The sequence below is a fragment of the Sorex araneus genome, chromosome 2 (genome assembly GCF_027595985.1).
Source record: "Sorex araneus isolate mSorAra2 chromosome 2, mSorAra2.pri, whole genome shotgun sequence".
In the NCBI taxonomy this organism is placed as follows: Eukaryota; Metazoa; Chordata; class Mammalia; order Eulipotyphla; family Soricidae; genus Sorex; species Sorex araneus.
In genome coordinates, this window is record NC_073303.1 from 226370162 (window position 1) to 226398020 (window position 27859).

The following is a 27859-nucleotide window of genomic DNA, read 5'->3' on the forward strand; positions in this document are numbered from 1 at the left end:
AGGAATATTGATAAGAACTAGTGGAATCCTGACCTGTTATCTTACTTTATGTATCTGTTGCTTCATTTTTTTTTTCTTTTTGGGTCACACCCGGCGATGCACAGGGTTACTTTAGGCTCTGCACTCAGGAATCACTCCTGGTGGTGCTGTGGGACCATATGGGATGCTGGGAATTGAACCTGGGTGGGCCGTCTGCAAGGCAAACGCCCTACCTGCTGTGCTATCGCTCCAGCCCCTGTTGCTTTCTTTTGTACCTATAAGGATGCCATGGTCTATAATACTCCTTTTTAAAAAATACTATTATGGAAGTTTTAAAATTTATCTAAATAGAATTTTCTTGTGCTCATGCCCTCAGTTTAAAAATTACAATATGCTACTACTCTTTCATCATTTGTACCATTTCCTGTCCTTCACTCAATAATATTTCTTTGAGGAGGACATATCTGGAGGTGCCTAGGGCTTGCTTACTCTTGACTCTGCTCAGGAATCATTCCTGGTGGTGCTCGAGGGGCCATATGGAGAACTAGGGATGGACCCAGATTAGCCACATGCAAAGTCAGCACTCTAGTCACTGTGCTATCATTTTGGCCCCTCCATAATTTAAAAAGAATTTTTTATATGAAAGCATGAGTCAGCAGTTTCTGCAGTCTTTCTCAGAAATATATATTTGTGTGTGTATATATATACATATATGTGTATATATATATATATATATATATATATATATATTGTTGTCCCTGAGCTGGGTCCATGCTGATCTTTGTGTTGCTCCAGGTTTAGTATAAATGCTGCCAAAATGAGTGCCTCTCAGTAATTTGTTAAGACAAAATTTACATATGTTGAAATGTACTCCTTCCAGCTGTACAGTTATAGCCATGTAACAAGTAACTATACTCTATATGGCATAGATTCTTTCTTCTTCTCTTTCTCTCTCTCTGTCTCTCTCTCCCTGGAATGAATTCTGTCATTAAGCCATACCCCCAGCCCCTAGTATTGACATTTCAGATTTTTTGCAAAATTCTTGTTGTGACAATTGGAGATGTTACCGGTGCCCACTTGAGCAAACTGATGAACAACAGGAAGACAGTGCTACAGTGCTTGTTGTGACAATCACACTCAAGTTGCTAGTGTGATGCAGGAGCTCAAATCCAAGGCTGCTCACATGGCGAGGCATGTGCATATCCCTGGCCCCTAGTCTAGACCATTTTTTATCTTCCCAGTAAGTTTCTTTTTATATCTTCCAAGTTAGTCTTTGCCCTGCTAGTAAATCCACTGTTCTTAGTTTCCTGTTTTAGGATAGCATCAAAAAGAATCATACAGTATATATTATTTTTGTCTAGTTTCTTTTATTCTTTTTTTTTTTTTTTTTTTTGCTTTTTGGGTCACACCTGGCGATGTTCAGGGGTTACTCCTGGCTTTGCACTCAGGAATTACTCCTGGCGGTGTTTGGGGGACCATATGGGATGCCGGGGATCGAACCCGGGTCTGCCGCGTGCAAGGCAAATGCCCTACCCGCTGTGCTATCGCTCCGGCCCCTAGTTTCTTTTATTCTTTATCCATTTTCTTTCTTGCTTACTTTCTCTTTCCTTCTTTGCCATACCTGGCCGTGTTCAGGGCTTACTCCTCTAGTTCTTTGTCCAGGGGTCACTCCTGGTAGGCTCACCGGACCATGTGGCGTGCTGGGGGTTGAGCCCCTGTTGGCTACATGCAAGGCAAGCACCTGACCTGGCCCCATTCGTTTGCTTATATTCCTTTGTTTTGCTGAGTTGTATTCCATTGTCTGAATATACCAGTTGTGCACCCATTCTCTTAATTGTAAACATTGAATTTTTTCTAGGTTTTTATTTTAGGTCATGAACATCATTTAGTCGTTTTTGGTAGGTTTATATTTTGACATTTTAATTTCTTTTGGATAAATGTCTATTAGTGGGACTATCAAAGGGAAGATGCATTTTTTTTTTTGCATATATGTATTATATACAATTTAGGCTGCCCGAACAGAGAGTATAGGGGTTAAAAGTACTTGCCTTGCATGTGGCTGACTCCAGGCAACCCCTTGCACCCCATATGGTCCCCCAGATATTGCCAGGAGTGATCCCTGAGCAAAGAACCAGGAGTAAGCCCCGACACTGCTGAGTATGGTTCAAAACTGAGAACCAAAAAAACTGCCTAACCTTAACGAAAATTTTTGTTTCTTGGGCCATACCTGGCACTTCTCAGGACCTTGTTGTTGGGTTGTGTTTCAGTCACTCCCAGTGGTGCCCTGGAAGCCTTGTTGTGCCAGGAATTGAACCCAGGCCTCCTGCACAAAGCTGCACTCAGTCCAGCACCTCGAAACTGCCAGCACTTTCCCTTTTTTTTGTCCCTTTTAGTGCCTATCATTAAACAGGATGACCCATATCCAACATTTGGCTTGTTAAACTTTTTAATTGTAGATATGTTTATTATTCATATATGTATGTTATTTGAGACTCCGTGATTCAGAATGCTGCTCCTGACGGGCTTTCATGTGTTCAGTGTTCCTGAGCTATTTTAGTTCCGGCGGCTGCTCCTTCCTCCCCTTCGCTCCCTTTCCCTGTGCTGGTTAGAAGCAGCGCACACACTGGGTTGTGGGCATGACTGGGATCGCCCCTCTGCTTGTGGGGCTCAAACGTTTTTGAAGGGGTGCATGCATCCACTGGCTGCAGTGCCAGGGTGTGTGTGGGAGGGGCCGCCACCCGCAGAGATGCAGGTTCACAGCGCATGTGAGTAGCACCAGGCAGGGACTCAAGGTAGTGCCTTTGCCCTTGAGCCATCCTCTTGGGCCAAGCCCCTAGGTAATTTGCTTCGAAGAAAGTCAGTTATTTTATTTGTATTTTCCCCCAAATTCAAAAGAAAGTTTACTTTTTAAAAAATTGTTACTTTTTTTGTTTTTGGCCACACCCAGGAGGTACTCAGGGCTTGGACCATCTGGGGTGCTGGGGATCGAGCCCGGGGTTGGCTGTGTGCAAGGCAAGCACTCTATCTGCTGTTTCCCTTTGGCCCCTTAAACAGCTTTTGTTTGAGAGAACAGAAGGAAAGGGGAAAGGGGAAGAAGCCTCCCATAATATCTTTTCAGCAGAATTACCAAATATATTTTGTTTTGAGAATTTTTGAGTTATTTTGGAATACTTGACGTGACTGTTAATCAAGTGCATCTCTATCCTCTTTCTAAATTTGCCACAAAGAAAACGCTGGTCAGAACCGTAGAAATCCAGGACTCCAGATGATCTTTTCTACTGATCCATATCCAGAGATTTTGAGGGAAAGTTTGCTGATTTTTTACATCTATGTTAATACCTTAGGTGTTCCAGAATATCTTGTCATATATTTACTCATGATAGCAAATATGACTCATTTTATAAATGAAGGAAGGCTTAAGAGAGCTTCCTTAAGGCTTAGGGATTAAAACCAGGATTTCTGATCTGGTCCATTAATCTTGAATAGCACTGCAGAATGGGTTAGACAGTACTAGAACTCACTGAATTTATGTTTTTGGGGATTGAACGCCGGGTTGGCTGTGTGCAAGGCACTCAGAGCAGGCAAGCTCAAACAGATACAAGAAGCTTTTTCTTAGAGAAGGTAGCTAGTAGTGGTGTCTTGGTTAAAGTTGTGTTAGGCAAATGTAAGTCCTGTTGAAACACGTACTATCATAGGTTTGTCCTGTGAGTTCTAGGAATTTTGGCTCTTGTTTTAGTTCTTAAGAGAAGATTAGCTGATTTGAATATAGTTGGAATAAAGAAAATATAGTTGTGCTTGTCTGAGAACATATATGTCAACGAGTGCTTTAAATTGACATTTTAGAATAAAGCATACACTTTGCAGAGCCCATTTAGGAACTCCTGTCTGATTCCTAGGAATTCTCTGTGGTTACCTGGGTTGTCTCAGCACTGACTGTCTGTCATTGCCTGCACTGTGCTCAGGGAGTTGGCACAGCGGGTCATGTGGACTGAATAATTGGAAGGAGCCTCTGCTAGAGTGAGTCCTGTTTATAGTGTCCAAAGCAAATTTCAGTTAAATTGTTAACTAAGCAATCCTCTCTTGGCTGTGGTTGGATGCTAATATAAATCATTTGTTTTATTTCAGTGATGTCCTTGCATTGCCCATTTTTAAGCAAGAAGAGTCAAGTTTGCCTCCTGACAATGAGAATAAAATCCTGCCTTTTCAATACGTGCTTTGTGCTGCCACCTCCCCAGCAGTGAAGCTCCATGACGAAACCCTGACGTATCTGAACCAAGGTTAGATGCTTCCTTGTTTGTGAGTATTTGTGCAGAGCTGCCGGGCTCGAGATAATGTATTAAGCACTCTTTGTTTTTCCTTTGCTATTTCTGAGCGCACCTGGTATAGCCCAGGGCTACTCCCGGTGCATTTCTTCAGGGGTCATGATGGTACATGGGCACCATGCAGTCTAGGAGTTGAACACAGACCATCTGCATGCAAAACATGAACTTTGGGCCTTTGAACTATCTCCCTGACCCCTAGATAACTTTCATATTAGAATATGTCTTTATAGTGTGACCTGGAAGAATTGAAGCCTATCAGTTCATAAATTTGAGTTGTAGTGTCATGTTTGATTATGTATTATTTATCTACCTCTCTAATTACATTTCCTCCCTCCCTTTCTTTTTCCTCTCTTTTTTTTTGGTGTGTGTGTTGGGTGGGGGGGTGGCTACACCTTGTGGTACTCAGGGGTTGTTCCTGGCTCTGCACTCAAGGATCACTCCTGGTGAGCTGGGGGGACCATATGGGATGCACCCCAGTTGGCCGCATGCAAGGCAAGCACTGTACCTGCTGTACTATCGTTCTGGCCCTTTTTGTTTTTATTTTGGTTTTATGCCTGGAGGTTCTCAGGGCTTACTCCTGGCTCTGTGCTCAGGGATCACACCTGGCAGACTCAGGGGCCTTTTGGGGTTTTGGGGATTGAACCTAGGCAGCCGTGTACAAAACACAGTGCCTTACCTGCTGTCCTATCTCTCTGGCCACATCTCATTCTCTTTAATTTATATTCTCTGGGAAATCCCATTGGCTGTTGTCTTGAAATTTTAGCCTACCGAGTGGTTTTATTTACCAGTGCATGACTTTGATCAAGCAAACTCCTTACATTTCAAATTCCTTAGGGACTGGAGAGAGCATATAGTGGGTAGGGCTGCTTGCCGTGCATGTGACTGACTCTGGTTCAGTCCCTGACATCAAAGACTGTTCCTCTGAGCACTACCAGGAGTCCCTGCCAGGCACTGGGCCAGGAATAGCTTTTGAGCTTTTCTAGGTGTGGCTCAAAATTCACAATATGCATTTGCCTTATATATGAAAAGTGGGATTGTAATATCTTAAGCATTGGATCACTTAATGATATAAATATAGTACGGTGCTTAGCTTATAGTAAAGGATTAGAATTGTTAGTAATACTATTAATTCTCTTGTATTCATTCAGCCAAATTTTATTCCTTCTGAAACTAGCAAAGATAACTTGTGATGAATATAATATGTAATTACTTTTCTTCTAGGACAGTCTTATGAAATTCGAATGCTAGACAATAGGAAACTTGGAGAGCTTCCAGAAATTAATGGCAAGTTAGTAAAGGTAAAAGAAAATGAGTAAATCATTCCTCTGCACAATATTCATTGGCCTCTTTTGGATAGTATTTTTTTTTTCTTTTATAAAGGAGTTGGTAGTATTTGTAATCTGCCACAAGTTCTGGTATGGTGATAAATGGAATATTTCTTTGGCATCTGTAGGAGTCTCTCTATTCACATGGATTTTTCAAAACTGCCGAAACATAAGACTTACTTACCATTTCATGTCAGGCTCTTGATGTTATGTCAGTGTCTTGACTCATGAAGTTCTTTTCAGGCAGAATAAAGTAACCTTCCTGAGATCTTTAGAGAAGCTCCTGTGTCTCTTTGGATACTTGCTATTGTAGCAAGGACAGAAGGTATTATTAATAAATAGCCATTTTCTTAGTCGAGAATTGCAGTAATGGTTTAATAATTCACAGCACAGTTGGGCCACAGAGTCTGGTCAGCAGCTGTAAAAGGTGGTAGGAAAGATACAGGCACTTCAGCAAAGTGACTATAACCCACGAAGAGCAGCTGTAAGTACTCACTACTGGTGGGTTAGCAGTCGGGGACTTGGTAAGTTTTCCTTCTCTGTCTGAGGAGCCAGGCTGGATTTCAGCATGCCAGCAATAGAGGCACGTAGAAACGCTGCCAATACCATCCCCTGTTTATACCTAGTATTATCAGGACTGCTATTTAAGATGTTTTAAATATAATGCTAATTAAATGTAGTTATAAATATAAAATTCACCCTAAAGTAGTGCTTGATATGATGGGGGTTTGTGCTACACCCCAGTGTAGAAAAAATTGTAGCACTGTAGCACTGTCGTCCCGTTGTTCATCGATTTGCGGGCACCAGCAACGTCTCCATTGTGAGATTTGTTGTTATTGTTTTTGGCATATCAAATACGCCACGGGTGCTTGCCAGACTCTGCTGTGTGGGCGGGATACTCTTGGTATAAGAAATTTAAAAAAAAAAATTAGGTTTTGTGTAGAAACCAGCTGGGGGTGACTTGTTCTGGTTTTCCATTGCCAGCCTGATTTTTAAGGGATTCTGATTTTGTTGCTTCCTTGTAGAGTATATTTCGCGTAGTGTTCCATGACAGGCGGCTACAATACACGGAGCATCAACAGCTGGAGGGCTGGAGGTGGAACCGACCTGGAGATAGAATTCTTGACATAGGTAAGCTAATAGACTGTCTTGCGAGTGAAATGCCTGTAACTTTGAACTGAAATCAAGTTTTCTCTACTTGGTTCAGAATGCCTGGGAGATAGCACCAAGGACTGGAAGACATGTTTTGCATGCATGAGCCCTGGGTCTGCTCCCCAGCATTGAAGGTTTCCCTGGCACTGCCAGCAATGACCTATGAGCACACACAGAGCCAGGAGTAGCCCCCTCCTCCCCAAAAAAACAAAAGAAAAAAATTCTAAGCTGTTTAAGGGGCTTGCATAAAAAATTGCTGCTGGGCTGGAGCACGTGCTTTGCTTTTGATTTTTTTGCTTTTTGGGTCACACCCAGCAATGCACAGGGGTACTCCTGGCTCTGCACTCAGGAATTACTCGTGGCGATGCTCAGAGGACTATATGGGATGCCGGGGATAGAACCCGGGTCGGCCGTGTGCAAGGCAAACACCCTACCCTCTGTGCTATCGCTCCAGTCCCTGGAGCACGTGCTTTGAATGTGGGAGCCCTGGGTTTGGCCCCCTTAACTCTGCCCGGAGTGACCCTCAAGTACTAAGCTGGGAGGAGCCCCAGCACTACTAGGGATAGCCCCAAAAGAAACGAAAACAAAATTTAAAAAATTGCTGCTATGATGATACTACAATTGTATTTTTGAAATGTAGACAGTTGTGTTTCATGTCAGGTGCATTCATTACTTCAGGATATCTTGTTTTTTAAAGTTATTTGTAGTAAATGCACATCAGAGATATTAGTTATATTCTCACCCGAAGTTGGCTGTTTGCTGGGTTTTGTAATAGTGGCCACTTATGGATGCAAGGCAGCAACTCACTAATTTACATTTCTCTAATATTTAGTGATTTTGGCTTACTAAACATCATATGCTCACTAGCCATTTATATACCTTCTTTAGTGAAATGTATTTTTAAATTCTCTGGCCAACTTTGTGTCAGGTTATTTTGTTGTTACATGAAGGTTTTTTTTGTTTTTGTTTTTTGTTCTTGTTTTTTTGGGGGGGGTCACGCCCAGCGATGCACAGGGGTTACTCCTGGTTCATGCACTCAGGAATTACTCCTGGCAGTGCTCAGGGGACCATATAGGATGCTGGGAATCGAACCTGGGTCAGCTGCATGCAAGGCAAATGCCCTACCTGCTGTGCTATCTCTCTAGCCCCAAGGCTTTTGTTTTTTGTTTTTATTAAATTTTCAATTTTTTGAAGACTAAAGGAGGGAGCCAGGAAAGCACAAATTTTGCATGTTTAAGGCCCTGGATTTGACCTCTGGCCCCCAAAAGCAAACTGAAGGAGGATGCAGTAAATTAAGAATAAAGCATTTAGGGACTTGAAATGTAACTCAAGTGATGGAGCACGTGTGCGAGGCCCTAGGTTTGAATCTTGGCACTGAATATGCCCCTTCCCGATCTGCTGAATTTAGCCGTGGGCCTCCCCCCAACACCACTGGGCCTGAGCAGCACTGGCAAGGGAAGCGGAGGGGATGCCCCCGGTTCATTGTCAGGAGTAACGCTCCTCCACCACCCGCTCCCACAGAGCGCACACACATTGCCTGTTATCCTCAGATAGTAGAACTAAAGATGATTACATAATTTATAATTTCTAAGATAAGAAAAATTGTAAAACATATTTGAAAGTGAATCAGAGTGAGTCAGAGTGTATCTTTGGTGGCCCATATAGAAGGAACTGCAGACTTTTTAATTTTTTTAATTAGTGAATGCAGACTTTTTTTCTAATTGTTTTTTTAGGCACCATAGTTTGTTTATTTTTATTTATTTATTTACTTTTTTGGCACTATAGTTTATCATAGGACTGGAGTGATAGCAAAGCGGGTAGGGTGTTTGCCTTACATGCAGCTGACCAGGGTTCGATTCCTCCGTCCCTCTCAGAGAGCCTGACAAGCTACCGAGAGTATCCTGCCCCCATGGCAAAGCCTGACAAGCTACCCGTGGTGTATTCGATATGCCAAAAACAGTAACAAGTCTCACAATGGAGACTTTACTGGTGCCTGCTTGAGCAAATCGATAAACAACAGGATGACAGTGCTACAGTGCTATAGTTTATGATATTGTTAATGATACTGATATGATACTGTTAATAGGTTTCATGCAAGGTTTCATGCATAACACTTTCCAGCACCATGCCCTCCTCTAGCCTGTCCACTTTTCTCCATTGTCCCAGTGTTCCCCCTACCTCCATTTTTTATTCCTGCCTCCCCTTCCCTGAAGTAAGCTTAGTTCTCAGTTTCTGTTTCCTTTGGTATGTGTTATATTCCTACTTTGTTTCTTTATATCCCACTGATGAGAGAGTTCATTCTGTGTCTGTCTCTCCTAATTTCATTCAGCAAAGTACTTTCCAGGTTCACCCATAATTAGCAAATTTTATGTTTTTATCTTTTCTTAGATATGTATAAATATATATTCATATATACAAGTAGTACATATGTACCTTAGTTTCTTATCCAGTCATCTGTTCTTCAATACTTATGTTGTATACAGATGTTGCAATGAACATAGAAATGTAGATGTCTTTTTTTTGAGTAGACTTTTGGGCCCTTGAGATAGTTGCTGAAAGTAGAATTGCTGTGTTATATGGAAGCTCTTACTACTTTTTTTTTTTTTTGACAAGTGTTCATATTGTTTTTCAAAAGGACTAAACTAAGAGCAGTGAACAAGGGTTCCTTTTTCCCCTACAACCACACAAACATTGTTTATTTTTGTTCTTTGTGATAAGTGCCAATCTCACTGATATAAGGTGATATCTCATTGTTTTGATTTGCATTTCCCTGATGATGAATGATGCAGAGCATTTTTTTTTATAAACCATTTGGCCATTTGGAAAAAAAAATGGGTTAGAAGACCTCTTGGATCATAGTCTTTAGGAGCAGAGGGTCTGTTTCGTGACCAGCAGCTCTGGATCTTATCTGGGCTGAGGGCGTGCCCGAAGCTTTTTTGATGGGGTTGTTGTTTTTTCCTTGTAAACTTCTCTCTCTTTTTTTTTTTTTTTTTTGACTTTTGGGTCATATCCAGCCATGCTCAGGGGTCACTCCTGGCTCTGCACTCAGGAATTATCCTTGACGGTGCTCAGGGGACCATATGGGATGCTGGGAATCCAACCCGGGTCGGCCGTGTGCAAGGCAAACACCCTTACCCTCTGTGCTCTCGCTCCAGCCTTCCTTGTAAACTTCTTGTAGTGCATTGTATGCCTTGGATCTTAGCTTTTTATCCTAGTCTACGGGGGCGGGGGGGCGGGGGGGGGCTCTTTTTATTCTGGTCATTTCTTTTGCAGTGAAAAAGTTTTTAAGTTTGAGGTAGTTTCTTTTTTTTTGCCACCATTTGGTTGGCTAGTGGCATTGAATCATTATAGATACCTCTTGCTTCAGCGTCATAAAGTTTTCTATGTATGTTTTCTTCAGTATAACTTACGGATTCAGGTCCAATATAAGGTCTTTAATTTTAATTTGACTTTTTTTTTTTTTTTTTTTTTTTTTTTTTTGCTTTTTGGGTCACACCTGGCGATGCACAGGGGTTACTCCTGGCTCTACACTCAGGAATTACCCCTGGCCGTGCTCAGGGGACCATATGGGATGCTGGGATTTGAACCCGGGTCGGCCGCGTGCAAGGCAAACGCCCTACCCGCTGTGCTATCTCTCCAGCCCCTTTAATTTGACTTTTATGCATGGTATTAGAAGTCAGATTTTTTTTTTTTATGATTAGTTTTCCCAATACCATTTGTTGAAGAGCCTTTCCTTGATTCACTTCATACTTTTTGATTCTTTATCAAAGATTAACTGTCCATATTTCTGATGATCTGTTTCTGGACTCTCAGGTCTATTGCACTGAGCTGAGATCAAAACCATACTGTTTGGATCACTGTAGCTTTATAGTGCAGTGTGAAGTTAAGAAAGAGAAGCTTCCGGGGCTGGAGCAATAGCATAGCGGGTAGGGCATCTGCCTTGCACTCGGCCAACCCAGGTTTGAATCCCAGCATCTCATATGGTCCCCTGAGCACCGCCAGGAGTAATTCCTGAGTGTAGAGCCCAGACTAACCCTTGTGCATCGCCAGGTGTGACCCCCCAAAAAAAAGAAGAAAAAAGAAAGAGAAGCTTCCTGTCTTCTTTTTTCCTAGCAGTGCTGTGATTATTCAGGGGGTATTATTGCTCCTTATAAACCTTAACAGCATTTGACCTATGTCCTTAAGACACGTTATGGGTGTTTTTATAGGAGTTTCATTGAATTTGTATATTTATTTGGGGAAGATTGTCATTTTGATAGTATCAGTCCTTCTTCCCCCATGAACAGGGGCTGTGTTTCCATTTCCTTGTATTCTCTTTTATTTATTTTATTAGCGTTTTATAGTTTTCTTTTTATAAGTTTTTTACTTCTTAATTAAGCTGATTCCTTGGTACTTGATTTTTCTGAGGCGCTGTAGTGAATGGAATTGTTTTTTGTTTTTTTTTGTTTTGCTTTGTTTTTGGGTCACACCCAGCAATGTACAGGGGTCACTCCTGGCTCATGCACTCAGGAATCACCCCTGGCGGTGCTCAGGGGACTATATGGGATGCTGGGATTTGAACCCGGGTCAGCCGCGTGCAAGGCAAACGCCCTACCCGCTGTGCTATCATTCCAGCCCTGTGAATGGAATTGTTTTTTAAATTTCTCTTCTATTTCATTATTTGAATATAGAAAAGCTGTAGATTTCTGCATATTTTATAAACTGCCACTTTATTGCACCAGTCTATTATTTCTAGGAGCTTCTTTGTAGTCTTAGAGTTTTCAAAATATACTATGTTGTCAGCAGATAGTTTGAGTTTGACTTCCTTTTCAATCTGGATGCCCTTAATATTTTTTTCTTGCCTAATTGTTATGGCAAGTACTTCCAACACTATATTGAACAGTAGTGGTGATAGTAGACCACCTTGTCTTGTGCTTGATCTTAGAGGGAAGGCTTTCAGTTTTTCACTTTCCAGTATAGTGTTTGCTGTGGGCTTGTGATAAATGTCTAACAATGTTGAAGAAAGTTCTTTCAATTCCTGTGTACTGAGATTTGTCTTGAATTGGTTTTAGATTTTGTCAGATGCTTTCTGTGTGTCAATTGATATGATCATATGATTTTTATATTTTATTTTACTGATGTGATGTATCACAACGATTGACTTGCATATATTGAGCCATCCTTGCACCCCCAGGATGAATCATACTTGGTCATTACATATGATATTTTTGATACATTATTGGATTAGTTTGCTAATATTTTGTTGGGGATCTTTGTATATGTCTGTAATTTTCTTTTCTTTTTTTTTTTTTTCTTTGCTTTTTGGGTCACACCCGGCGATCCACAGGGTGTACTCCTAGCTCATGCACTCAGGAATCACTCCTGGCGGTGCTCAGGGGACCATATGGGATGCTGGGAATCGAACCCGGGTCGGCTGCATGCAAGGCAAATGCCCTACCCGCTGTGCTATCGCTCCAGCCCCTGTAATTTTCCTTATATGTGATGTCTGTGCTTTCGATATCAGAATGTTTGCCTTATAGAAACTCTGGGAGCATTTCTGTGTCTTCAACTTTCTGAAAGAACCTGAGAGAATTTAAAGTAGACCTTCTTAAAGGTTTAGAAGAACTCACCAGTGAATCCATCTCGTCCTGGGGGTGGGGGGTGGAGGCAGCATGGAATTTTGATGACCATTTTCATTTCCCTGATAGTAGTTGGGCTGTTCAGGTGCTCTGTTTTTTGTTAAGCCTTGGAAGGTTGTAGGAGCCCCCAGATTGATCCTTAACTCTTAACAGTACCTGGATTAAATACAGGAGACTTAAATTGATTGTAAACAAGCGGTTTAAATAAAGATAACCAAATGCCAACCAAATCCTGTTACTATATATCTATGAAACAAAACGTTTCATTACAAATGAAACTATAGGAGATAGGAATTTAAATTGATGCTATAGAGCATTGTTCTTCAACTTTTTTACACTTGCAAACCAGATCAGTGCCAATCTGCATTACGGGTCTTGTGATCAGTAGTTACATCTCTTGTGGTAGACCAGTTGTTTCAGCTTACCTGTGCCCGTGGACCCCTTTCCATGGACCTGCAGTTGAGGACTACTGCTATAGAGAAAATACCATAAGAAAATGATTGAAAGAGGAGATTTAAAGTACTGAATAGTAGGGGCTGGGGAGATAACTCAAAGGCTGGTGCTCATGCTATGAAGCATTCCTGTTTAGCTCTACTGAACTGAAGTATTGCTGGGCATGCGCAACACCACGTTACCTGGCACTGGAGGGATAGATTGAAGGGCCAAGTGGATGCTTTGTGTGCTGGAGCCCTGTACCAACCAGTCCCCAGTAGTGCCTGGTCCCGTGAACATCGCTAGGTGTGGCCCTCTTCAAAATAAGCAAACAATATCAACCTGACCTTATTTACTCAGTTTGACTATTAACCAAAGTCAGAAAATTATAGCAGACCTTATGCAATGTAGAATGGAAAATAAAGTTCTGTTAGGACACGGTCTTTTTTGCTTTCTCTTGAGTACAAGATTTGTCACTCTGTTACAGGATGGTTTGGTGATATGATAAGTCAATATTAGTCTTCATATTAATTATTTTACATCACTTCATGATGCATTGCTTTTTCTTTCCTTTATTCATAGAATCTATTTTATCCTTCAGCAATCCTCTTAAGTATACTTCTAGTATTAACACTATTTTTATTTGCTTATTTTGGTGCCATACCTGCTGGTGTTCAGGGCTTACTCTTGGCTCTGCACTCAGAGATCACTCCTGGCAGTGCTCAGGGAACCGTATGGGGTTCTGGGGATTGAGCCTGGGTTGGATGCATGGAAGGCCAATGCCCTACCTGCGGTACTGATCACTTCAGCCCTTTCACCATTTTTTAATTTTTATTTATTTATTTATTTATTTTTGCTTTTTGGGTCACACCTGGCGATGCACAGGGGTTACTCCTGGCTCTGCACTCAGGAATCACCCCTGGCGGTGCTCAGGGGGCCATATGGGATGCTGGGAATCGAACCCGGGTCAGCCGCATGCAAGGCAAACGCCCTACCTGCTGTGCTATTGCTCCAGCCCCGCTTTCACCATTTTTTTAAACAGTTCTGGCATCAGACCCAGGGCTTCACATGTACAAGCTAGAGCTGAACCTCTGAGCTATATCTCTTTCCCAGTAATGATAATTTTAATAATCAAGTAAAACACAATGAAAAGTTTTATGATACTGGAGCTAGTGTTTATACTTAATCTAGTTTCAAGTAGAATTTTGGCTAGTTAAAAGGAAACAACTATTTTTTAATTGTGTTAAAATGCTTTAGTGTATAGAAGATACTCAGAAGGAAAGTACTTAGGTTAATATTGTCTCTAATTAAGAAGAGATTTAGGGCTGAGAGGTGGTGCAGCATGTAAAGCGCTTGCCTTGCACACATCCAGTTCCTGTTTGATTCCTATCATCCCTGAGACCCACCCGGCATGATCCTTGAACACAGAACCAAGAGTAAGTTCTGAGCATAACTGGGTGTAGCCCAGCACCCCCATCCTCATGCAACAAAATAGAGAGATTCAGACGTTAGATAAAAATCTTGGTAGTCAGTGGCCAGAGAGATAGTACAGCGGGCAGGGCCCTTAACCTTGCACACAGCTGACCTGGGTTTGGTCCCTGGCTCCCTCCCATATCATCCTCTGAGCACTGCCAGGAGTAGACCATGAATGAGCACAGCTGCATGTGGCCCGGGAACCAAGAAGAAAAAAGTCTTGATCATCAGTGGCCCATAATATAGGAATTGGTGCTTTCTTGGTTAAAACCAGTAGCTCTCAGAATTATTCAATAATTATCATTTTGTTTCTTAGATATCCCAATGTCTGTGGGTATAATTGATCCTAGGGCCAATCCAACCCAGCTCAACACAGTGGAGTTCCTATGGGACCCTGCGAAGAGGACCTCTGTGTTCATTCAGGTAATGCACCACGGAGGGCTTCCCGGAGGAAGAGCAGCTCTTGCTACCATTTTTTTGTTTTGTTTTGGTACCAGTGTCTGAACCCGTATAAATGATGTGTCCTACCACGGAGCTACATCCCCTGCCCCCTAATTTTTTTCTTGAAAATTAAAACCTGTCGAATTTGAGATCTTTGCAGGATACCTGCCAATCTGTCAAGTGTAGACTTCTACACATGTAATAGAGACACATGAAGAGTTTCTGAATTGCTCTTCTGACTTCTGCAGTTTATTGACTTCCCCCAGATTATTAATGGTGGTATAACATTTTTTTTTCCTTTGGACGTCCATAACTAAACAGTTCTTTAGTTTATAGATTTTCTTAGTTTCTTTTATTGTGATTCATGACATTATTTTTCTATCTTTTAAAACTTGATTTGCCTCTCTGTTTATATCTCATGGGAAGAATTCTTGAAAGTTCTTATTTGCAGTATGGTCTCTAATAGTTTATTGGGTATTGGCCCTGTTGCTGTGCTAATTTGTATATATGGTTTTTTTGAGTCTTTCAGTAATAATCCTTTGGAGCTGGTAAGCTTTTTAGGGCTTAGGGAGTAATAACTGATACTAGTATTCCATTATAAAGATTCATCAAGATTTTAGACTTTGTGCCATAGCCCAAACTTACACATAATAGCAAGAAACAGGTTTCCTTGCTATTATCTGTAAGTTCTTTATTTACTATTTTCCCGACATGGATTTTTTCCTTCTTTTTCTAAAAGTTTCTTTCAAGTCCAGGAAATTTTTACTAATAGGAATCATTGCTGGGCTGGAGCAATAGCATAGCAGGTAGGGCGTTTGCCTTGCATGTGACCGACCCGGGTTTGATTCCCAGCATCCCATATGTCCCCAGAGCACCGCCAGGAGTAATTCCTGAGTGTAGAGCCAGGAGTAACCCCTGACATTGCCGGGTGTGACCCAAAGAGCAAAAAAAAAAAAAAAAAAGAAATCATTGCTCTTTTTGTTAAATCTGTGCATTCTCTGAAGCAGTTAACAAAGTTAGTTTATCATAGCACTTTTATTAGCATTAGATCTGTACACTTATTTTGTTTGCATTTATAAATTATTTAAGTTTTCCTCATTCCCTTTCTTAGAGATCAAAAGCACAACAATTTTTGTATTTATGGCGCTTTTAAGTAGTTGTCCAGTAAACATTGCTGACTGATTTGGTTGACCAGCAGTCCTGAACCCTACATGTTGCGTTCTTTTCAGGTGCACTGTATCAGCACAGAGTTCACCATGAGAAAACACGGTGGAGAAAAGGGGGTGCCATTCCGAGTGCAGATTGACACATTCAAGGAGAATGAGAATGGGGAGTATACTGAGCACTTACACTCAGCCAGCTGCCAGATCAAAGTCTTCAAGGTATCCCTGGACAAATATTCTGCTGAGACTGGGACTTTTTTACTCATCTTTGAATTTTACCATTAGTTAGCAAATTAGAAGGTTGACTTGCCTCCTCCTCCTTTTTTTAAAAAAAAAAAAACCTAAGGAAAGTTAGTTTAACTTACAGCCATTAAAATAATTACTGAGATGCCTGGTGAAAAAATTTAACCAGGACAGGAAAAGAGAAACAGGGCATGTTGGCCACATGCAAGGCAAGCGAGTGCCTTACCTGCTACACTGTCACTCCTGCCTGTAACAAGTTCTTTTAAAAGCTCATAAGAATAATGAAAAGTTGACAGTTTTAAGTATATTCATGCTTGCTCTTCTTTCCTTATTTTGGTCTTTTGTTTTTGCCATGTGGGTATATAAATCCTTGTTGCAGAAGGTTTATCAATATAAAAATAATTCAAACTAGCAGATTGACCCAGGTTTGATCCCCAGCATCCCATATGGTTCCCAGACCTACCATGAGCACAGAACCATGAACTAGGTGTAGCCCCCAAATAAAAACTGAGCAAAAACATCAAAGCATGACTACAAAAAGTCCCTTTGTTACTTTTTTTTTGTCTTTTGGCAATAATAACCTTTATGAAAGAAAATAGTGGAAAGCTTTCAAAATTTTGTTTTGTTTTTATTTAATTTCAAAAGAACTTAATTAAGGGGCTTAAGCGATAGTGCAGCAGGTAAGTTGTTTGCCTTGCATGCCGCCAACGCAGGTTCAATTCCCAGCATCCCATAGGGTCCCCTGAGCACTGCCAGAACTAATTCCTGAGTGCAGAGCCAGGAGTGACCCCTGTGCATCGCCGGGTGTGACCCGAAAAAAAAAAAGCAAAAAAAAAAAAAGAATTTTATTCAAGGCCAGGGTATAGGGGTTAGGCTGTTTGCATTGCACTGTATCTTGTCTCCTAAGTATGATCAGGAGTGACCCCTGAGCACAGAGGCAGGAGTAAGCCCTGAGCACTGCTGGGTATCACCCAACAACCAAAAAAATCCCAAAAATAAGAATAAAGAAAAGCTTCTTAAATAAATTACTTTGGTTCTGCTTTGGGGGGGAGGGTTTGGGTTTGGGGATATAAACGGGAAGGTATAGTGGTGGTGGGATTGGTGTTTGAATATTAAATGTAATCAATTATTGTGAACAACTTTATAAAAATAAAATTTTTTAAAAAGCTATCTTCCTTGAAAGTGTATGGTCAGGAGTTCAAACCTCAGTGCTGCCACCTGCACCAGTTTTGATGCTGGCAACTTTGCTGCATGTATTCTCTGGTTCTTTATGATTCTAACTGCACCGAAGCTGAGTGTGTGGAAGTACCCCCCTCCCCATGCTTCTCTGACCATAATAATTAAATTGTAAAGCAGTAACAAATGTTTCCAAATACTCAGAAATTAAACAATACATTTCTGTTGCAAAAGAGGGAAGGAAATTTCCCAAGGATAATTAGAAAATATTTTGAAGTTTTGAATAAGTAATTTAGAGAGAAATTTATAATATGAAGTGCTTATATTTAAAAAGAATGATTACGGGGCTGGAGCGATAGAACAATGGGGAGGGTGTTTGCCTTGCACGCAGCCAACCCAGGTTCGATTCTCAGCATCCCATATGGTCCCCCAAGCACCAACAGGAGTGATTCCTGAGTGCAGAGCCAGGAGTAACTCCTGAGCATCGCCGGGTGTGACCCAAAAAGCCAAAAAAAAGAAGAATGATCAGGTATTAAAGCAATAATACAAGAGTGTAGGACACTTGCCTTGCATGCAGCCAACCTGGGTTTGATCTCCAGCACTCCAGAGCTCACCAGGAGTGCTCCCTGAGTGCAGAGCCAGGAGTAGGCCCCGAGTACTGCCAAGTGTGGCCCCAAACAAAAACAAAACAAAACAAAAATCTAGGAAATTACGAGTATATTAAACTGCATTTTAAGTAGAAAACAGTGAAATAGACTGTTTGATAGCAGAAATCCCCAAGTAATTGTTGGTTTGTTGTTGTTTTGTTTGGGGCCACACGCTGCGGGTGCTATTGCTGTGGAGAATGAGATTCAGCCCAGGGTCCACCAGCCATGCTAGCCTCGGCCCTGCTACCCATAAGGTTGTGAGAGATTGCCAAGAGAGTGCCTGCCAGTAGAAATGTGTCCGCACTTCACATTAGGTTACTGGCGCCGGGCCACTCCAGGTGGGAAAAGGTGCCGTCCCGCCGCCTATTTCCCCTGGTAGCTCGGTGGCCGCCATCTTCCAGAGGCCAATGGACAGCCAGCTATGGACCAGCAGTGAGGAGACACGCAAGGCCTCACGGGATGGAGGTGGAGTCGGCCCTTGTCCTCCCCCGCCCCAGTGAGACCCCGAGTCGCCGCCCACGAACTGCCCCTCTGGCTACTGATCAAGCTGTTTAACGGCCATGATCACTGAGACTCAGAAACGAATCCCGAACCCAAGTGGCTTTTGGCAGAAATCCCTCCAGATTTAATTGTTAAAATTTCAGAATTCCAAAATTTCGCAGCCGCTAGCGCGGCCATGCAACATCCTATGCTATTCATAATCAGCAATAGAAGCAAATTGTCTAATGTTGCCTTTTTGGCAGATCTGAGTGTTGGGGTAAAATCCCCAATAATAATGGTGGGCCTGGTGTCGAAATATTGAATGTAATCAAAGTAGAGAGTAATGTGGAAATCATCTGCCACACAGGTAGGGGGAGAGTGTGGGGTGGGGGGTAGACTGGGGTTTGGGGTGGTGGAAAATGTGCACTGGTGTAGGGACAGCTGTTTCATCATTGTATGACTGAGACTTAAACCCGAAAGAAAGCTTTGTAACTGCCCTCAGGGTGATTCAATAAATAAATTTATTTAAAAAAAAGAAAACAAAAGAAAAGAAAAGAAAAGAAAAGAAAAGAAAAGAAAAGAAAAGAACAGAAAAGAGTGCCTGTCAGTGGCTCCACCCCTGTTTATACCTTTAGTTTTTCGCCTACCTTTCCAGTACTGTAGGAATGGGATCATAGGATCAGATTCTGATTTGGTGCGGTCTTCCCTACATGCTTCCCAGGGTAATGTTCTGCAGCTTAAAGTTGTTCTGATCTCTTACCTTTGGTGGGGTTTCTTTCTTGGTGAGGGTCTATCTGCCTCTAATCTGCTCTTCTTTTGCCCCTTGCTGTGACAGGCTTTTAGATTGTTTCTTCGTGATTTTTGTTTTTTTGTGGATTGTACAAAAGGATTGTACTCAGGACTTAGCGCTCATGTTGATCTGGTGACCTTGTGGCTCCGGGGATCGCACCTAAGGTTCCTGAATAGGAAGCCTGTGTTTTAGCCCTCTGAGCAGTCCTTCCGCACTGCCCCCCAATTTAAACTCTTCCTGACCCCCAAACTTTCCCTGAAATAACCACGGTCTAGTATGAATTCTTCTAGTTACTTTCTGGGCTTTTACATGTACATAGGTATACATTTATTTTATTTCCTTTGAAAACATAGGATTATGCCATGTGTCAATTTTTTTGTGTGTTTAAGTTCAGAAGCGATTTTATTTAAAAGAATAAAAAAAAGGGAGAAGGACAGGAAGGCTCCCAGAGTATGGGAGGGTTTCCCAAGGAATTTTCTTCTTGTTTTTGGGCACATCTGGCAGTGCTCAGGGTTTACTCCTGGCTCTACACTCAGGGATCACTCCTAGTGGGTTCAGGGGACCCAATGGGATACCGAGGATTGAACCAAGCCGCTGACTTACCCACTATCCTATGTCTCTGGCCTCACAACGTGGCTTTTATTAGAGGCTTACTTGCTTTTGTTTTGGCGCCACTCCATCAGTATATTCAAGGGCTACTCCTGGCTCAGTGCTTGAGGGTAGCTTCCAGGGTTCTTATACAGAATGCACTCAGCCCTTTAAGATATCACTCCAAGTATATTTATTTATTTTTGGTTTTGGTCTATACCCAGATGTGCTCAGGGCTAAATTCTTTCTCTTTGCTCAGGGATCATCTCTGGCGTGGCTTAGGGGACCCTTTAGGGTACCAGGGATCAAACCCAGGTTGGCCATGTGCAAAGGCAAGCAGTTCACCTACCAAACTATCCCTTTGGCCTCTCTAACCCTAATTTCAAATTATCTTTTAAAAACTTGGACAGTACTAAAATCCTGTTAATGACAGGGTTTCATGCATAATATTAAAAATTTAATAAATTATACTGAAGCTCATGCACTTCTGTTTTGTTTTTTATTTGTTTTTGATTTTTTTTGCTTTTGGGTCACACCCGGCAATGCACAGGGGTTACTCCTGGCTCTGAACTTGGGAATTACTCCTGGCGGTGCTCGGGGGACCATATGGGATGCTGGGAATCGAACCCGGGTTGGCCGCCTGCAAGGCAAATGCCTTACCTGCTGTGCTATTGCTCCAGCCCCACTCATGCACTTCTGGGGGTCTCACCCTCCAGCTACATCCCTAGCCCCGTAGGAGTTGTCCAGAGCCTTGCTCTTGCTCTTTTCAGGCAGCTCTGTGCTGCAGAGTGATCTTTTTGTTATCGGTAGCTGAATAGATCTCTCTTTTTGTATTCCATCAAGCATTTAGATTTTCTATTTTCAGACATAAGTATGATAATGCATATTATATGTTTATAAATATATTTATTTGGGGGTGCTGTGCTCAGGGATTACTTCTGGCTCTAAACTCAGGGATCACTCCCGGTGGTCCTTGGGGAACTATCTGTGGTGCTGGGAACTGAACCAGGTTAGTTGTGTGCAAGTATTCTACTATTGTTGCTATGCCCCAGTAAATTTACATTATTGTATATTTTGTTTTGTATGTGACTGTTTTAGAAATAATATTGTTAGGTCAAGAATTAAATACTTGAGTTCAGTGTGCTTTGAGGTTTTTTGTTTGTTTGTCTTGGGGCCACACCCAGTGATACTTAGAGGTTACTCTAGGTTCTGCACTCAGAAATTACTCCTGGTAGTGCTCTGAGGACCATATAGGATGCCAGGGATTGAACCCTGGTGGGCTGTGTGCAAGGTAAGCATCCTAGCTGTTGTATTACAGTCCAGCCCTGAAAACTTGAGTTTAAAACAAAATTATTTCTCATTTCAGCCTAAAGGTGCAGACAGAAAACAAAAAACAGACAGAGAGAAAATGGAGAAACGAACACCTCATGAAAAGGAGAAATATCAGCCTTCATATGAGACAACTATTCTCACGGAGGTAAAAGGGTTCTTTTGGTGACAGTTTCAGTCGGTGTGTTGTTGCTGGGGCCATACTCGGCCAAACCCTGCAGATTGAACCTTGTGTCCCAAACATACCACTTGAACTCCCCCCACCACACCCCACCCCCTCCCAGCTCAATAGTTTTTATTCTTAAAAGAAAAATCCAGAGCCTGGAGATGGCTCTCACCTGCCTTACAAATGTGAGGCCCTGAGATCGATGCCTGCTACCAAGTGTTGTCTCTGCATCTTTGTGGTTTGGGAGCTCCCCTCAGCATTACAACTGAAAATGTGTGAGCACTGCTACCAGCTGGGTGATCCCCAGTGATCACGTGTATGAGCACCACAGCTTGGATGGTGCACACTGCAGCTACATGTACCACCTTGTGGCACCATGACTGAACATGTCATCTCAGTGACAACAGATGGGGGGAAAGGGGGACAAAAGATTCAATCATTTTGCAATATTTACACATTTCAGCTCATTATGTTGTTCTCGCAAATCTGTATGTCAGTTATCTTTTTTTTTCTTTTTGGGTCATGCCTGGCAATGCACAGGGGCTACTCCTGGCTTTGCACTCAGGAACTACCCCTGGCGGTGCTCAGGGGACCCTATGGGATGCTGGGAATCGAACCCGGGTCGGCCGCGTGCAAGGAAAACGCCCTACCCGCTGTGCTATTGCTCCAGCCCCCAGTTATATCTTTTTGAAAAAAAATTTTTTTTGTTTTTGGACTGTGACACTTAGCAGTGCTCAGGGCTTATTCCTGGCTCTGTGCTTAGGTGATCACTCCTGGTGGTGCCAGGGGCCCAAAGGGGTGTCAGAGATCGAACAGGGGTCGAGCATGTACAATGCAGTCACCTTTCCCGCTGTATTATCTCCCCGCTATACTATTTCTTGGCCCTCCTTGTCTCATTCTGAACAGCAGTAACCTGTTTATTTCAGTTTGTTCGAAACTTACTTGCCCTGAGTCCACTCCTTTCAGTTTTGATGTCCTCGGATCAATTAAGTTTGCTAGTCAAGGAACTGCCAGTGTGACCCAAGTTATAGGGTACATGCCTCATCTGTGAAGGCCCTGGTTCAGTGTCCAGTCCTGCGTGTCCTGTGCCACTCGTGTAGCCCTCTCCAATAGCCCTAACACCCCCCAAAAAAGATTTGTTTGTCAGTTGCACTATTCAAGGGCCAGTGTCTTCGTGAACCCTGGACTCAGAATTCTTTTCCTTGTTTAAGTCGTTCTTTGCTTTTAGTGTTCTCCGTGGCCTGAAATCACATACGTCAATAATTCCCCCTCACCTGGCTTCAGCAGTTCCCACAGCAGCTTTTCTCTTGGGGAAGGGTAAGTCTGGGAAGCATGTTTATCCTAAATAAGTATCCTTTTGTTATCTTTCCATCAGTAAGTTCTTTCCAAATCATTGCATACTGTCCTCCGGTTAGTCTCCGGTGGATTAATGTGTCTGCTGAGGTTTGTGTTATCTTGAAGAGGCTGAGAGATTCTCTTCTTTGTTTGCCCCACTTAGATTGTTTACGGTCAGTCTTTAGAGATGAGGTACTTACTTTCTGAGCTTTTTTCCTCCTTTTAACTTCCTGATCATACTTTCATTGCAGTGATCATCTAGAATTGTACCTCAGTCAAATGTACATTAAAGTGTATCTTGTTACTTTTAAAGAATGACCCTAGCAACTGATAATATGAATCTTGGGGAAGAAAGTTGAAGATAAAAGATAATCGAAAGTTCTTAGATTTCTACTTCCAGTTAAAATAAATTATAATCTTAGCATTTGACATATATTTCACATAGGCCTTTGAAATTTGAATAATTACACTATTAAATGTGTATGTTATTTGATGTGATGTTTGTTTTCCAATTTATATAGGCTCTATATTCAACCTACTTCTAAAAGTATTTGAAATTACTTAAGTAAATTAAATTGCTTAATTGTTACATTTGAAATGTAACAATTAAGAATGAAAGGTAGTAGGACTGGGGAAATAACCGGATGCTGGAGCACAGGCTTTGCAGGAGGGACCACTAGGTCTGATTCCTGGCACCAGGTTCTGAGCCAGGAGTAGACCCTGAGCACTGCCAGGAGGGGCTCCCCACAAAAACACAAAACAAAGAACAGAAATTGTAGATGAAATAACGGGTCCTGAGATAACTAATAAATCTGGGTACTTAATTTTAACTTTTCAGATACTGCAAAAAGAAAATAGTTTTTTTCCCTTTTATTTAGTTTTTTTGTGCCATACCCAGTGGTGCTCAGAGCTGCTCCTGGCTCTGTGCTCAAGAGTCCGTGTGGTGCTAGGGGTTCAACCTGAGACTCCTCCGTGTTCTGCATTCCAGTCACCTTAGCCATTTCTCTGGCTCCAGAAAAAAAGATTTTTTTTTGAAAGCAAAATATTTTATTGACTGTGTATTTATGCATTTAGAGGTACCTTGAAATTAGGACTTTGAAAAAAGCACAAACAATATATATGTTTAAAAGTGTTAATTTTGGGTCAGAGAAATAACACAGCAAGTAGGGCACTTGCCTTGCATGCAGTTGACCCAGGTTCAATTGTCAGGACCCCATACGGTGCTCCAAGTTCAGCCAAGAGTGATCTCTGACCGCAGAGCTAGGGATAGGCCCTGAGTTCCACTGGGTGTGGCCCAAAAGACAAAGAAGTGTTAATTTTTACCTTTGTCATTATTTTATTAGTAGGCTCAAAGAAGTAAGCATGGGGCGGGAGCCAGAGAGCTAGTCAGAGGGTTGGCGCATGTGCTGGTCTGAAGTAGCCCCTGAGCACTATTGGGTGTGGCTCCAAAACAAGAAACAAGACAAAACAAACAAACAAAAAAAGGAAGCATTATGGAAGGAGGGCAATATGTAGAGCAAAAGGACATTTTACAGAAACCAAGGGGGTAGGATAGCCATTGCATCATCAGTCAGACTGCTTGGCTTATGAGCCTGCCCTAGAGCACTGCCAGGTGTAGCCCTGGTGGCCCCCAGCCCCTCCAGGTGTGAGTCCGGTGGCCCTTTGGAGCTGGGCCCAACTGGTGTTGAGTTGCAGAGCTTTAAACTGACCTGCACAGCTGGTTACTGCAGGGAGTGGTCCCAGGCCCTGAACACTGGTGGCCCACCTTCCCAGAGTGATTGTAAGGAGGGGGAGATGGCTAGAAGCACTGGAGAGCTTTCTAGCCCCCGAGTGTCTGACATTGCATGGCCCCTCGTGCCACCAGTCCAAGCACGACTGCCAGGCCTCAAACTAACTCCAAAAATAATAATAATTATATTGTTTATCACTGTGTTAAGTGTACAACCACATTGTACATCGGAAATTTCCTTTCAGTTTTTTTCTGTATGTGTTTACATATATATTTCTATTCTTGTTTAATGTTCATCAATTTTTTATACTAACATTTTTACTTTACATTCTAATAAATTAGTCTTTTTAGGGGGTGGGGAAGGTTTTGGGGGCCACACCTGGCCATTTTCAGGGATTGTTTCTGGCAGTGTTCTGGGGACCAGGCAGTGTCGGGGATTAACCTGTGTTTGATGGAATGAAAGCCTTAACCCCTGTACTATTTCTCTAAATTACTAATCCTTCTTTTTTGTATTAATCCATTTCTTATGTTTAATATTCTCTATGCCATAATTTAATCATCCCAATTTACTGAAATGCTAATATTTCCCCCCATATACACCAAATTTCCAATAAAAAAAAAGTGTAGGGACCAGGGGGATAACTCAAAGGGCAAGAGCACATGTTTTGCATGCGGGAGGCCTTTATTCAAATACCAGCACCACCCGGTCCCCCAGACACCACTGGGAGTAGTCTCTGAGCACTGTGCCAGGAGTACCCCCTCTGTACCTCTGCCTGCACCCCCACCCCCCCAAAAAAAAAACACGTTGGATGAACCTGGTTTCATTTCCCTCTCCCAATAAAGTCTTTACATTGAATGAACAGATAATAGAAGTGTGAGAGCATAGATTCCTCTAAGTCACTGGCTTGTGAAGTGTCATGAACATGAAGACTGCAGTGGTGAACCCTGATGTGTGCCATGGACTCATCCTTTCATTTTAAATGTTCCTCTAGAAATGGTTCACCCAGCCACCAGCCAGAGCCGCCCCCACCAGTCACAGATGTAAGTCTCCAGTGAAATATCAGTTATTTGCAATGTCTGATAGTTTGATGACTGTGCCGTTCCTTAAAAATGCCCAGGTTTTAGAGACTGTTATGTATTAATTCATGTTGAGTTTTGACTTTCTACCAGATCCTATGCTAAGGGCTCCAGAGAGGAGCCTTGCATTTCAGTTAGGAGCTTAGAGTCTAGTGGGGCCACTGAGGCTGGCTAGCCTCCCTGGGTGTTCTGGTGCGGTTGGGTAGAACGCTGCAGAGTGGCGTAAACATCGCCCAACGCAAAGCTAGTGTCTGTCTGAGTGTGGATCTGTTTGGCTGTGTGTTACCTAATGATGCACGAGATGAATGTTTATTTAGTTGTCACAAAAATTTTTGCTTGTCTCTTTTAGAATCTCTTGCCAACAACCACACCTCAGGAAGCTCAGCAGTGGCTGCACCGAAACCGTTTTTCCACTTTCACGAGGCTGTTCACAAACTTCTCAGGTTCCATTTGCTTGTCCTTTTGTCTTCCTCAGCATGGGATATTCCTTTGTATTTTAGGGTCTCTCTGTAATCAGGAATATATGTGTGTGTGTATGTATGTGTGTGTATATATTTGTGTGCATGTGTGTGAGAGAGATCTTGGTGCATTTTTCTTTTCTTTTTTCCTGTTTTTGTTTTTAAGTCGTACATGATGGTCTCAGGGTTGTCTCCTGGCTCTGAAATTTTGTTTGTTTTGTTTTATTTTGTTATTTGGCCCACAGTTAGTAGTACTTGGGGCTTACTCCTGACTCTGTGCTCAGGGATCACTCGTGGTGGTGGTTGGAGCATTGTATGCAGTGCCAGGGATGGAATCGGGGTTGGTCACATGCAAGGCAAACACCTTGCCCCTAAACTGTCTCTCCAGCCCCCTAAATGGTCTCTCTAGCATTTTTTTTGGCCAAATGAATTTCATAGAACCCATCAGACTTTCTTAACTGCTATGCAGCACATTAGAAGAATGACCCTTTGATCAGGGGAGATGGTTCAAAGACCTAGGGCATAGGCTTTGCATGTGAAAACCCTGGTTTTGAGTCCTGGTAACATATGGTCTGCGAGCACCTGTCCAGGAGTAGCCCCTAAGCACCAAGCTATGACTCTCCCCCTAAAAACAAAATAGTGTCCTCTATATAATATTTTAGCAAGGGACATGCCAGTAGTCTCAAAATTTCCATTTGTTGCCACTGCTTCATATTCTGTTTGCACGTTTGTTCGATTTAGCATTATCTATGTGTTTCATGAAAAATATCCACATAAATAAAATTCTCTCCAAATAAATAAATAGTTGTGAGACAATAGATTTAGGACTATAAAGTGAGGTATGTAGAGGGAGGTCTGCGACTAGGAATATGTAAGTTGACTATGAAGGGTGAAGAGTCTGTGAGTCAAACAATGGGAGGAAGGCAGAACAACTTGCTCATTGCACTTTATCCATTTGTTAAAAGTATAGTGTTAACCAGGAAATTGAATTGGGTGAGAATTGAGGTGGAAGAGGAAGGTAGGAGAGGGTCTTAAGTACTGTGGAAAAAGGGGCCGAAGCGATAGCACAGCGGGTAGGGGGTTTGCCTTGCATGCCGGCCGACCCAGGTTCGATTCCCAGCATCTCATATGGTCCCCTGAGCACCGCTAGGAGTGATTCCTGAGTGCAGAGCCAGGAGTAACCCCTGTGCATGGCGGGTGTGACCCAAAAAGCCAAAAAAAAAAAATAAAAATACTGTGGAAAAGATTATGAACTGTATTATATGGCAATAATACAGCCATATGCAATAATATGGCAATGAGATGCCCCGATAGCAGAGCCCTTTTTAATAATCATTAACAAAGATTTGAATCTTTATTTTTGATACCCATTTTGTTATATTTATTCTAGGAGCAGATTTACTGAAACTAACTCGAGACGATGTGATCCAGATTTGTGGTCCTGCGGATGGAATAAGGCTCTTTAATGCATTGAAAGGCCGGTATGTAATTAGTATTAAAATCAGTGAGGTTAGCTTTCATTGGATTTGGATTGAGGGTTTCTTTATAGTATTCTTTGCACAATTAAATATATCTTATCAAAACGGTTTTTCCTGCCTCTCAGCTAGGTATCAAATAAGCAAAGAAGGACAAAATCTTTTCCTACGGAATTCCCCATGATAACCCTTTTTTGATTTCTAGGTAGTTTTTTGTTTATTTTTTTGTTTTTTGTGCCACACCTGAACTGGAGCGATAGTACAGCAGGTAGGGCATTTGCCTTGCATGTGGTCAGTCTGGGTTTGATTCCTCCGTCCCTCTCGGAGAGCCTGGCAAGCTACCGAGAGAATTGCCGCCCGCACGGCAGGGCTTAGCAAGCTACCCGTGGCGTATTCGATATGCCAGAAACAGTAATAATAAGTTTCACAATGGTGAGATACTCGCTCTAGCAAATTATGAA

The 27859-nt window shown here is 42.2% G+C and overlaps 1 protein-coding gene across 3 annotated transcripts in view; it reads left to right on the plus strand.

The window, feature by feature from the left end:
- TFCP2 (transcription factor CP2) overlaps window positions 1-27859 on the plus strand; it is a 51917-nt gene that overhangs the window by 15223 nt on the left and 8835 nt on the right. For 2 of the 3 annotated variants that reach the window (XM_004601473.2, XM_004601474.2), the window contains exons 2-11: window positions 4105-4256; window positions 5523-5599; window positions 6652-6757; window positions 14618-14724; window positions 15972-16124; window positions 21196-21306; window positions 22553-22641; window positions 25381-25429; window positions 25815-25908; window positions 27314-27404. In XM_004601473.2, coding sequence (XP_004601530.1) covers window positions 4105-4256; window positions 5523-5599; window positions 6652-6757; window positions 14618-14724; window positions 15972-16124; window positions 21196-21306; window positions 22553-22641; window positions 25381-25429; window positions 25815-25908; window positions 27314-27404 — 1029 coding nt within the window. Of the gene's footprint in view, window positions 1-4104; window positions 4257-5522; window positions 5600-6651; window positions 6758-14617; window positions 14725-15971; window positions 16125-21195; window positions 21307-22552; window positions 22642-25380; window positions 25430-25814; window positions 25909-27313; window positions 27405-27859 lie in introns of those variants that run through there. The other variant, XM_055128101.1, reaches the window with a different exon arrangement.